The sequence below is a fragment of the Mesoplodon densirostris genome, chromosome 2, assembly GCF_025265405.1.
Source record: "Mesoplodon densirostris isolate mMesDen1 chromosome 2, mMesDen1 primary haplotype, whole genome shotgun sequence".
Classification (NCBI taxonomy): domain Eukaryota; kingdom Metazoa; phylum Chordata; class Mammalia; order Artiodactyla; family Ziphiidae; genus Mesoplodon; species Mesoplodon densirostris.
Window position 1 is genome coordinate 30,329,350 of NC_082662.1, and position 12,088 is coordinate 30,341,437.

Genomic DNA, 12,088 nt, shown 5'->3' on the forward strand with positions numbered 1-12,088 from the left:
CTGGGAGACTGTCTGCAGCACCAGTGCCGGGTGGGGCTGGGGACATGCCGAGTGCCGAGGGGCAGCAGCATCCTCCCAGTGGCATCTCGGGCTGGCACTGCAGGGTCGGGTGCCCCATGCCCCTCCCCAGAGCTCCTTTTCCTGTGACCAGTGTGGCTCTGGCCACTTCATAGGGATAGTGGGCCCAGGCCCCTCCAGGGCGGGCAACCACGTTATGGAACAAATCCCCCACCACACCACTTTTGCCATGAGGCGTGTGCTGCCTGCCATTTGCAAGCCCTCCGACCCACTTTAACACCGGGAGGTGAGAGAGAGGTGAGGATGAGAGGCTCAGGGAGAGCGGGTGAGGGAGGTGTGCCCTTCCCGGCCCTAGGATCTTGGTAACACACAGGGTGGGCTCTCCTCCCATCGGTCCTGGGACCCTGCATGGTTGGTGTCCCTCTACCATTGCCCCAGATCACTCAGAAGGGGCCCAGACCCTCTGCCCGAGCGGGGTGACAGCCTGAGGCAGGAGCCTCATGTGATCTCCCCCTGCCATTGGCTCACCGAGGATGCTGGGGTGAGCCGCCCAGATCCCCTCGAATATCGAGGTGCTCCCTCCCTGCTGCTGGGAATGTCGGCTTCTGACCACTCACAGCTGTGCCCTTTTCCAGGAAGTCCCCTCAGCCAAAGGAAGCTGCCTTGCCCAAAGCTATGGCCCCGGGAGCAGCCTGCATTCGGTGGCTGGTCACAGTCGGGATACAGGGCCATGTGCCCCCGGACTTGATTTGGGGCATCTGAAGGGCCCCCTGGCTTTCCAGGCTGAGGCCCCGTCGTGACTGCCCCGAGTTTAGCTTCTCCCTCAGCCCAATCCTGCCCCCTTCTCCCTGAGAGCGCGCCTCAGTAAACTTCCTGCACGTACTTCTCAGAGTCCGTTTCCTGGGAACCTGACCCACGACAAAGCCTGTTTTGCTCATCTGTCATTCTGTCACCTATTGGTCTATTTTTTATAGTCATTTACTGTGTACCCACTGGGCATGACAAATGAATGGACCAGGGGGACTGCTGAAATCCTTCCCAGAGCTCCCTTTCTGTGGCCTTTAAGGCTCCCCTTCTTAGCAAGCACCATATTCCCACGTGGCAAAAGACAGAAGCAAGCATCCCATCCCCTGGCCCCATGAGCCAGAATCCCCATGGGGACGCTGCAGGGCTCTGGGTAGTTGCAGCACGTAGCCTGTCCCAACCCCGAGGTTACATCACGAAAGAAGAAAAGCGAAGCTTACCTCTTATTGAGCACCATGTTCCCAAGCTTCAGGTCTCTGTGCACAATGTTTTTCTGGAAAACAACAGGCACATGGTCTGCACTGTGAAGATGAGAGCCAGGGTCGGGCCTAGCCTGTAAGAGGTGGGCTCTCCAGGTGTTGCGGAAGACATGTCTCTTTAGGCTTGGACCTTGACTTGCAAGCCATAGACAGATCCGGACCACTTAGGGCCTCATTAACCACACGGACGAACTGGGGAACGTGTGAGCCCAGGCAGTCTTTGCCCCACACAGGGTGTTTACGCCAGTTCTTTCTCCCCGTAGGGCAGCAGCCAATGGAGAAAACCACTCCTCTCTCTGCCTTTACCAAACATCCCACCAAACAACCAAGAATCAAAAAAGAAACCAAAAAATCCCAAGCACCTGCCTAGATCTGGGGTCAGAGATGAACTCTCATGGCTCCGACGACCAAGTACTGCAGGCTCGGCCCGCAGAAGCTGTGTGTCTGCAGGAGGCCCAGGCTCTCCTAACCTGCACCTCAGGGTTCCCGACACCCCCCGCGCCCTAGGAAAAGCTCAGAGACAGGCTGTGGCTGCACCCAGTGGGTATCTCCCACTTAGCCTCTAGACTGCTGGGGCATTTCTGCGCGGGGCTCTGCTGGGCTGCCCGCACCTCCCCAGGGCCGTGGGCTGAGGCCTGCAGCACCGTGTCCTCAGGTGTGCGTGTCATCCGGCCAGTTTCCTTCTGGGTGTTCCCAGCTGCAAAGCACACCTGGGTGAGGGTGGGACAGAGCTGCTTCCGCTGAGTGGCAGCAGAAGGGCGGCTTTCCATGGAGAGAAGGCGGGAGCCGCCAGGGCGGAGCCTCACCTGGTGCAGGGCCTCCACCACGCGCACCACGTCGTAGAAGATGACCACGGTCTCCCGCTCGCTGAGCCTCTTCTCCTTGATGACGTAGTGCTGCAGGTTGATCAGGTCGGCGGTCTTGTCGCTGAAGTCGTGTGCGCAGAGGCAGTCGAGGACGAGGCAGATGCGCTTCTTCATTTTCTTAACCATTCGGCTGGATTCTGCGTCCTCAACAATTTCACAGGTGCGGTCCTGGGAGGAAGGGGGCAGACCAGGGCTTGGCTGGGGGCCCGCCAGGGCCAGGGCCAGGGGCTTGGGGCTCTCTTCTGGAGCCTGGAACAAGCCTGCATGTGTGAGAGCGGCAGAGGCCTGAGATCTGGGCAGCAAGGCCCATGGGCCGCTCAGCACTGCCCTGTTTCCCCCATGCCAGGCCCAGCCAGTGGCTCAGACTGAAGCAGCTCAGGTTCAGACTTCATGCTTTGATCCTACTGCAAAGCGTTTGGATCAGGGCTGGGCACTGAAAGCCAAAGGGCCCTCTGAGCTCAGTGTGCGGGCAGCACACTCAGGGCTCCGGGGCATCCTCCCCTCCTGGCACTCCCAGGGATTCTGGCAATGACCGATGTAAAATTCCTTCCAGTGTCCAAGATGCGGGAAGCTAAGTGTTGTGCGTGTCCAAGACAACTGCTGCATCACGTGGACGCAGGACTTCTGGGCAGCTGTGTAATGGTGCTTAAGAGTACGGCTCTGGCCCCTGACGGCTGAGTTCAGGCCCTGGCTCCACCTTGTCCTAGCTGCGGGACCTGGGGTGGCTCACCTAAGCTCTCCAACCCGGGTACCTCGTGTGTGAAAGGGAGCCAGCAACCCCTACGTCACAGGTTGCTGAGAGAAAAGACAACCATGCCAAGTGCTTAGTAAGCACCTGGACTCGGTATCGGTAAGCCAGGGCTCGGTAAGCGGGTACCACTACCAACCCCAAGGTTGGTAGTTCTGGACCCATTTTCCTTGCTGAAAAGGTATTTCGAGTAAGAGAAAACACAGGTGCAACATGAGGACTTTGATCCTCCCAGCTTGAGGAGGCCCTCGGTGCCAGCCCCAGCAGACTGGGGGACTCCTGGGGACTGAACGCCATGTTTCTCCTCAAGAGCAGGATCATACCTCTCATCCTCTCTTCCCCAGAGGCCCAGCACAGTGTCTGGCACACAGAGGACTCTAGAAATACCTCTAATTGCTCCGGTTCTCTTATCCAAAATGATATACACCAGGGTCAAGCTCTGGAAGCTACCAGAGATGAAATACTAAGAAATCATAATCACCCCCGATTTGATTTCATGTTTAAGGGACAGGCTAGATTTCAGAGGTGCCTCTCATTGCACATCTAAGAATAAAGACCTCGGTGGGATCTATGTGTGGGGCTGGGAGGCATTTTCCCCTCGTTTTCCCTCAACAAATCAAGCCGACAAGGAGTTCTTACTGCCTGATATAACGACGGTGATGAGCACGTATGTCCCGGGACGGCTCGGTGCTTTACACCCTCTCATTCTTCTTCCTGCCACCATACACGGTAGGCACGGTTATCATTATTCTCATTTTGCAGATGAGGAATCTGAGGCTTAGGCAGTGACGTGTTCGAGGTCACACCACCTGAATCCAGGACTGCCCGCTCCAAAACCTGTGCGCCCTCCCTGACACCAGGCTGCCTCTAGCGTACCAGGTCCATCCAAGCATGAGTGGGCCTGGCCAGCGCATCTGGCTGAGAGCGGTGCAGAAGCTCCACAGGGGCCTCAGCAGGAACCCTCCCCCACCCTCCAGCATTCTGAGCCTGGTTCTTCATTTCTGGAGACGGAATTTCAGTTCTGCCCCGGGGAGGGCTCTTTTCAGGGTACCAGTCGCCAATTAGCACCTTTCCTAACGGACCTGGAACATCTGAGTATGGGGTTCAGGGACCCTTGCCAGAGAAGCTGAAATGCCTGGGCAGGCAGAAGGACTGGTACCAAAGGCAACTGTGGGGATCCACAGTGCCCCGGCGCCCGTCCTTCCTCATCACCCTCCCTTCCACCCTGGCCTGGCTGACTCCTGACAACACAGCTAGAAAGAGCCCGTGTCTTTACATAACTTCATACTTTCTTCTTTTCTTGGAAAAGCGGCTCTTCAAAGAAAGCCTGCAAGCTGCAAACCGCGTGCATTCGCGCTAGGCTGCCACCATCAGAGCAGGAGCTCGCTGGCCCAGCCAGATCTCCAGGCCACCCGCCAGGAAGTTCCACTGCTCCGCATGCGGGAAGACTGGGGGGTCCTGTGGTGTGGGCCCAGCAGTGCCAGCCGGAGTGGGGACGGGAGAGGTGCCACTCACCTGGAAGAGCCCGTGGTGGTGAACCACCCCATCCTGCGTGTGGAGGAGGGAGAGCAGGGAGTACTCGGTGTGCAACAGCATCTTGCCTTGCCTCTCCTCTTGGCTTTCTATTCCTTGGTCGCCCCTCTCCTCAAGTGTAAGGATCTTTAGGAAGGCACACACACAAAAACAAAACCCCACAACCCTTACTTTTCCGAGCAGAGTGACTAGAACAGGAGGGGCAGGGTTTCACATCCTCCCACGCAACCCTGGCACACGCACCCACACGTGCGTGGATGAAGTGAAACGGTCTTTCCCAATGTGACAGCAAAATGATATAAGCACAGACAGAGCTCCCCGGGAGGAAGTGCACTGCTCTTGTTCACAAGTGGTGCAGAAGAAGGTGGGAGGAGGGAGAAGCCGGGCTGGTAGGATGTCCCAGGGGTCCCCAGCCCCCCATGTCTGGTGCCTCACTTACCTTCAGCTGATAGAAGTCATCCGTGCCATCTTTCCTCGCCAAACACTGCACGATGCTTGGCACTGGTGAGTTGCCCAGACGGGGACCTATGGCACAGACAGCCACTGGCTTACTTCTCAGGAGCCTTGTCTACCATGGCATCGTGGGGCACTGTGCCACCACGTGGGCTTTTGGCTGGATCTTCTCTCCTGGAGGGCACCACGTTCACATCCACTGAACCCATGGTCTCCCCTCCAGAACTGGAGCAGTATGTGTGCATCTGCCTGCGTGCACCTGGCTTTTACAGGCACATTTCTCAAGAGGGGCTCTCAACACGGGGTGCGTGCTGGAATCTCTGAGGAGTATGTGTTAAAGCAGAGATCCCAGCTGCAACCTGGGCCCTCTGAATCAGCGACTCCAGGGTGAGGACCCAGGAAACTGTCCCTTTAACAGGTGTTCCCCTGGCGGTCTGATACAGCCACGTATCAGCTTTGGGGAACTTCTGTACTTTTAGAGATGTACACGGCTGGATGTCCTGTGACAGCACCCTGAGCTTTCAGAGCATAAATCAGGTAATGTCACAGTGTCAGTGCACTGCTAAAAAACCTTAACAGCACTCCACTGCTTTTAATATGCAATCAAAATTCCTTTTTTTGGCCTCCAAGGTCTTGCATGATTTGGTTCCTGTCCAGCTTTCAACTGATCACGTTTCCCCACCCCTCCTCACCATACTCCAGCTATGCTGGACTCTTCATTCCTGAGATGTTAAGCCCTTCCCTGCTTCTGGGCCTTTGCACTTGCTGTTCCTTCTGTCTGGAATGCTTTTCCCCTGCTTTTCACATGGCTGCTCCTTCTTACCCTTGGCTGTCTTACCCTTGACTGTCACTTCCTCATACAGAACCTTCCTTGTCTACACTCTCTCTAGACCCTTCTTACTCTCACACCATCTTCTTTACTTCCTTCAAGGCCCTTACCCCTCCTCCCCACCCCCATGATGACCTCGTGTGTTGTTTACTCTCGGTTTCTTTTTCTAACTAGAATGTTAAGTTCCGTGAGGGCAGGAACTTGTCTTTTTTTTTTTTTTTTTTAACTTAATGGTCTTTATTTTTAGCTTTAGAGTGTGTCTCTCTGTGTCTCCAACCAACTGTCCTGCCCAATGCCCAATTCTTTTTTTTGGCCGCACCCCTCAGCATGCAGGATTTTAGTTCCCCGACCAGGGATCAAACCCGCGCCCCCTGAAGTGGAAGCGTGGAGTCCCAACCACTGGACTACCAGGAAACTCCCCAGGAACTTGTCTGTCTTAATCACTGCTGCATCCCTGACAAATAGCACAGGCCCAGCAGGTAGCAGGCTCCATGAACTGTTTGCCGAGTGACTGGAACTGGAACTATCTTGTACTCATAAGTCCAAGATGCTGTCCCAAAGCAAAAGTCACACCCAGTCTCTGGCTGCTAGGAGAGTTGGGTTCCTCAGAGCCCAAATCACCTGCAACCCTACACATGCAGTCTGGACTTGCTGGGCTTCGAACATCATGCAGAAAGGTCCCGCTGCTCCTCCAGACCACCAGTTCTACAGGGTTTTGGGGCCAAATTTGTAAGAAGTTTGCAGCTGTACCAAACACTTTGTGAACTTAGTTGTGCCCTCCAAAAATGGTCAAAGAAGTGCCTTGGATGATGTACCTTGGGTTCTAAGGCAGCTTGTCTGCTTCCTGTGGGTGATGTCCTGGGGGCACACATAGGATTCTCTGGGGGAAGAGGCAGTCTATCTCTCAGCTGACACTAATCTAAGGCTGGTGCGGCTACAACAGAAACAACAACTCTTGGTGCAGAGCGACCTTCCCCTCTCATCAACAGACTCCATTTAAAGTGGCCGAGGGTTGGTCAGGCTCCCACGCTGGGGTGGGCGAGGCGCTGCACCCTGCGTGTCTGTGGGTCGCACTGTGCTGCCCCGGCACCCCACTCACCCGGCCGTCAGAGGCTTACCCAGGATGAACGGTCCAGCTCTCTTGGCATTATTTCCAGAAATCCCACTTCCTAGAGCCTTCGCCCTGGCCGACGTTTCCCCAGCTCCTCTGTCTGATGCTCTCCGCTTCATTCTCGGCTCTAGACGAGACAGAAAAGAGCCTTCTCACTGAGCAAGTCAGCGAGTTTCCTTACGCTAACCCAGCCTGCGAGTCTGACTTGAGGACGCATCCCACAGCTGCCGCTGCCACCTCCTCCCCCTCCCAGAGGAGCGTGGAAGGTTCTCGATAACAAAGGACCACGGCTCCTTTACTGGGGATTAATTAGGGGCTCAAGCCGGATGCACTGGCTACAGAGGTGGGCAGCTGGCCCACCTCAAAGGGACCAGTCAAATGCAGAGAGAAGGACACAGAGTTTTGTGCAGAGGCCAACTGGGGTCCCCTGAGACAGACAGCTGGCCCTGGAGCGACTGTTCCCAAAGTGAGGCCTTCTCCCCAAATATCCCTTTCCCCTAAAAGGAAAGGGGACACAGGAGCCAGATTCTAGAAGACGTTAACCTCTAGACCTGGATTTAAACAAAAAAGCGGTTGCTCGTTTCAGCTCTCTACAGTTCACGCCTCGGGAAGGCAGTGTGCTGGAGGGGGGGCGAGGAAAGTCACGTACACGGAGGAGCTCCACATACGGAGGGCAGAGGGTCATAGGGATGCCCGGGGAAGGCCAGCTGCCCAATCCCGCGGTCTCTGGCCCAGAGTGGGTGCAGGGGCTCAGGGAAAACTTCCCTGAGGAGGTGATACTGGAGTGGGCCAGGCAACAGGCAAGGTCATTCCAGGCAGAGGGGCCTGGGTAAGCAAACGTACATAGTAAGAAACGGCACGTAAGCAACAAACTCCAAGTAGTCTGTGTCGCTGGAGTGTACAGGGAGTGGTGATAGGTGACCCACAGAGGGGAGCAAAGGCCAGATCTAGGGGACCTGATGGCCACGTTAGGAGTGTAGACTTTACCCTCGCACAGGGGGCTTGGGAACACTGAACCCTAAGCTTCTATAATTTTTTCTTTTTATAAAAGTAACTGGCATTTCCTGCAGAAACATTAGAAAATACAGACATGCAAAAATAAGGTACCCGTAATCTTAATATTCAAGCAGACTTTCCTGTGTGTCTGTTTGTGTGTATGTGTGTGTGTATGCTTACAGTTCTCGTTATTACAAAAATTCAGACCATGCTATGATACCATTTCTAAGCCTCCTTTTCTCCCACCTAAAATATATTATGAGGGTGAATTTTATGGTATGTGAAACATATCTCAATAAAGTCGTAAAAGAGCAAAACAAGAAAAACATTATTAACGTCCTTGCATGACCATATTCTTTTGTAGCGCCACTTGAAATAGCTACAGTCTCCCTGGTAAGAATATATAGCATGATTTATCAGACCACACCCCTATTCATGGACATCGAGATTCTTCCCACTTTTTATATTTTTTATTAGCAGTTATGCACACACATCTTGGCATATTTGCCTCTCTCCCTCAGGATGAACTCCAAGAAATGGAACTACAGGGTCAGATGGGGCACACATTTTTAAAGGTGTGTGACATACACTGCCAGGTTGCTCTCAGGAAGGCTGTGCCAATTTATATATTGATACCATCAGCAGTGTGGTAGAGTAAGTCCCAGAACCTGCACCAGGAATGTGTATTTTAAAAAGCTGCCGATTTGATGAGTAATAAAAAGTATATCATTGTTTAACTTCACAATTCCTTAATTATTCATGAAGTTGGACTTGTTTTACATGCTTACTAGCTATATGTATTATTTCTTTTATGAATTCCCAGTTCACATTCTTTTTCTATTTTTTTACTGCTTTGTGTGTATTAGTCTTAGTGAGTTTTTAGGAGCTCTTTATATATTAAGGCTATAACTGACATAGGATGTAGTTTTTCTTAATCTTTTAACTTTTTTTTAATTAAAAAAAAAGACTAAATGTCTATGTAGTCAAATAGTCTTCTTTTCCTTTAGTTTGTTTTTGCTCTTATGCCTAGAAGGTACCCTTACTCTGATAACAGGTGCATATTCACTAGTTAGCTTATAACTTCATATGCTGCCATTCTGGCCCTTATTCTAAACCCCAGGAGACTGACTCCATGCAGTGAACTGGAAAGTAGGAGAGATGGCCTGATGCCCTTCTAGTCCAATCTACCAGGTCTGACTCCCATCAAGCCCTAATTTGTCTTCAGAGCTGTGCCGAGGAGCAGACCCATGATTTCATCCTGAGAGTAACTAGGATCTGGTAACTCAGTAGGCCCTGACAGTCCCCAGACAGAGCAGAAGCCATCGTTAGGCTCAGCTGTGACTTCTGCCAAAGAGGCTCATGCTGGAAGTAGATTCAGTCATTCACACAAAAGCAGGGAAGAACACAACTGTTTCTAGAAAAATCCTAAAAAGCTCAGCAGTAATGTGTCTAGAACAGTGTTCCCACTCTTTGCCTAACGTCTATGCATCCTTCTCAATGTGAATGTCACTTCCTCAGGGAAGCCTTCTTGATGTCCCCAACACTAACGGTCATAGTCTCACTCGGTATCCTGTAATTTTCATTCATAGCACTTTCCATATTTTGTGATTATGCATTTATTTGTGTGCTTATATGCTTAATGTCTTTTCCCCACTACTAGACTAAAAATCCCTCAGAACTAGAAAAAAAGAAGAAAAATTACATAAAACAATTACCCCCAGTGCCTGGCCCAGCAGATACTCTATGAATGGCTGGACGCCTTCCCTCCAGTTGCTGATGGTTCCTACTGGGTCAGCAGCCCTGTGCTGCAGCTGCCCTGACCTGGTAGATGAGTTGATTTCATTACCATTCTGGCGCTGTTCTCTGCCTTCCCTAGAGCGCTAAGACTCCTCTCTCTTACCGGTTCCTAGGAGAGCACCACGTGGTGTCACTGTACCTGTGTAGACACTGCCTAGGTGCCCACGCACAGGCATAGTCTAGACAGCAGTTTGCCGGGAGCAGCTGCAGCACAGACAGTGAGTGGGCTCAGCCTGACCCCACCCACCCCACTAAGGATTCAACTCAAGCAAATGGCATGGGAGTTGCTCCAAAATGTAGGCAGACAGAAGGATGAGAGCAGATGGGCAGGGAGAGGGAAAAGATGCTGGCAGGCGAAGCGGCAGCAAGGCTGTCTCCCTTCCCGAACGTCCCTTCACGCCGCCAGAGCTGGTGAAGGCGATGCAAGCAGTGTGAGGAGGCAGGTCTGGGCAACTGGAAGCTGCTGCGGGCTCGCGGGTGGGATGAGCAAAAACAAGCCCCTCCTGTCCCCCCAAATCATCCTGATGTGTCCCCCTCCAGAGACACACCTTTAAATGGCCCACAGATGCTCCCACGGGGAGGCCGCTCTGAGGGATCCTGGCTTCCCAGTGAGATCCGTGATACGGAAGCTCTGGCTACCCTGGTTTCAGAAGGGCTTGGGGCCAGGCCCCTCCAGAGATGCTGGTCCTCAGGCTGGGGTGAAGGGCCCTGGCCCAGCCTGGCTAAGGGGGAGCCATCTGCCTGGTGTCTCCTGGGCCCACAGCTCAGCTTGCCAGGAACTCAGCAGGCCTGGTTTAGAAGTCTCTGGAACTTTAAATCTGTCTACTATTCCACGTGCTGTCCTCCCAAGTCAACGCCAGTTTCTTTAGAACCTGGATTCAACAGGAAGCTCCGGGAGGCAACAATCGTGTGAGGGGTGAGGCCAGGAGGGAGGCATCCCCGCCTGCAGGCTGCGCTCCTCCACCCTGAAAGCAGCAGATTCCCTTTGCTTGGCCCAACCTGGGGAGCAAGCTGTGGGCCTCAGCTCTGTGTCCGCCATCACAGCATGCCCAGAGGAGGGGATGCCGGCCCTACCCTGTCAGTTTGCTGTTAAGGTCATCCTGCACCAAAGCGGCTGGGTGATGTGAGCCCAGCTCTCCCAGAAGGAAATAAAGGCTGGGCCATCAGCACCACATAAGGTTCTAAGGCCCATCGTGCCCAGTCCAGTGCTGTAGTGTGACAGGGTACAGGACAGTTGGGCAGGGCAGAGCCAGGCAGGGCACCCTAGAGCAGGGCATGGTTCAATATGGTAGACATACCACCAACCCCCAAAGGAGGTGGGCTGCAGAGAGAGGGTACTGAGGCATTCCCGGCTCAGTCTGAAAGCCTGGCTGTAGCCTGACTGAAGGCTCAGTCTGAAGCCTGGTCAAGGCAAGGAGGGGCCCACTACTCGCACCCAGAAGCATGCCCACAGGCCTCCACACAGGAGGAGATGCGTGGGCCCAGGCGGCGGACACTCACAAGCGCAGAGCCATCGTGAGCCCCCAGCCCCCAAACACGAGGGGCAGCATGGGGCCTGCACACACGCGCAGAGTTCTGCACTCATTCTCGCTGTAGGCTTCTTGCTGCAACATCGGAGTTCCTGGAGAGACGGGTGGCCTTGCAAACCGAACAAGTGCAGGCAGAGTGCAAGGGCGGTCCCCGCAAGGAGCAAGCAGCAGACCCTGGCCCGGTGCGCTACTTCTGTGTATGTGTGTGATGACACCACAGCTGGTAGCCACGATTTGTCAGCAGCTTCTAATGCCTGCTAGGAGCCTAAGGACTTGTCTACCCTGCAGGGTCAGGCTGAGCCGATGGTGTCAGGATTCAAGCTGTCCCTGTCAGCAGTCCCTATCCCCACTCCCATGTTTCCTGGCTCTGTGAAAACAAAACAAGTAAAAAGGTCCTGAGCTGTGTAGGCCTCTGTCTTCTGGACTTTATCTCTGGTAGTGTCTACCGAAGGCAGGGACCTTGCCCCTCTGTCCAGCCCACCCGGCATGTGGAAATGAACACAGATGCTCCCACCCATCCCTGGCCTCAGTCCTATTTGCCACGCATGAGTTAAGGGTCTGTGTGGCCAGACCCAGGCTCCAGGAGGGAGGTAGAAAGGGGTCTCTGTCCACAGGACAATGTGGTCAGAGCAATGCGTCTTGGTTTTTCCCATGCCACAGTACAGACAGAAACATCTGTACAGCACTTGGGGGTGAAAGGCCTGGGGACACCAGCTGTCCTCTGCTTAGCCCAGTCATTCTTGGGCTAAAGGGATCACCATCTTTTTTTTTTTTTTTTTTTCTTTTTGCGGTATGTGGGCCTCTCACTGTTGTGGCCTCTCCCGTTGCGGAGCACAGGCTCCGGATGCGCAGGCCCAGCGGCCATGGCTCACGGGCCCAGCCGCTCCGCGGCATGTGGGATCCTCCCAGACCGGGGCACGAACCC

At 53.9% G+C, this 12,088-nt stretch overlaps 1 protein-coding gene across 8 annotated transcripts in view; it reads right to left on the minus strand.

Moving 5' to 3' along the window:
• The window catches only part of STK40 (serine/threonine kinase 40), a 39,188-nt gene that overhangs the window by 12,132 nt on the left and 14,968 nt on the right, over positions 1-12,088 (minus strand). For all 8 annotated transcript variants that reach the window (XR_009531111.1, XM_060089506.1, XM_060089503.1 and 5 more), the window contains 5 exons: positions 6,849-6,968; positions 4,888-4,973; positions 4,431-4,574; positions 2,108-2,335; positions 1,263-1,315 (listed from right to left, as the gene is read on the minus strand). Coding sequence is in view for 7 of the 8 variants with exons in the window: in XM_060089506.1 (XP_059945489.1) it covers positions 1,263-1,315; positions 2,108-2,335; positions 4,431-4,574; positions 4,888-4,973; positions 6,849-6,960 (623 nt within the window). In the remaining variant the exon portion in view is untranslated. The remainder of the gene's footprint in view (positions 1-1,262; positions 1,316-2,107; positions 2,336-4,430; positions 4,575-4,887; positions 4,974-6,848; positions 6,969-12,088) is intronic.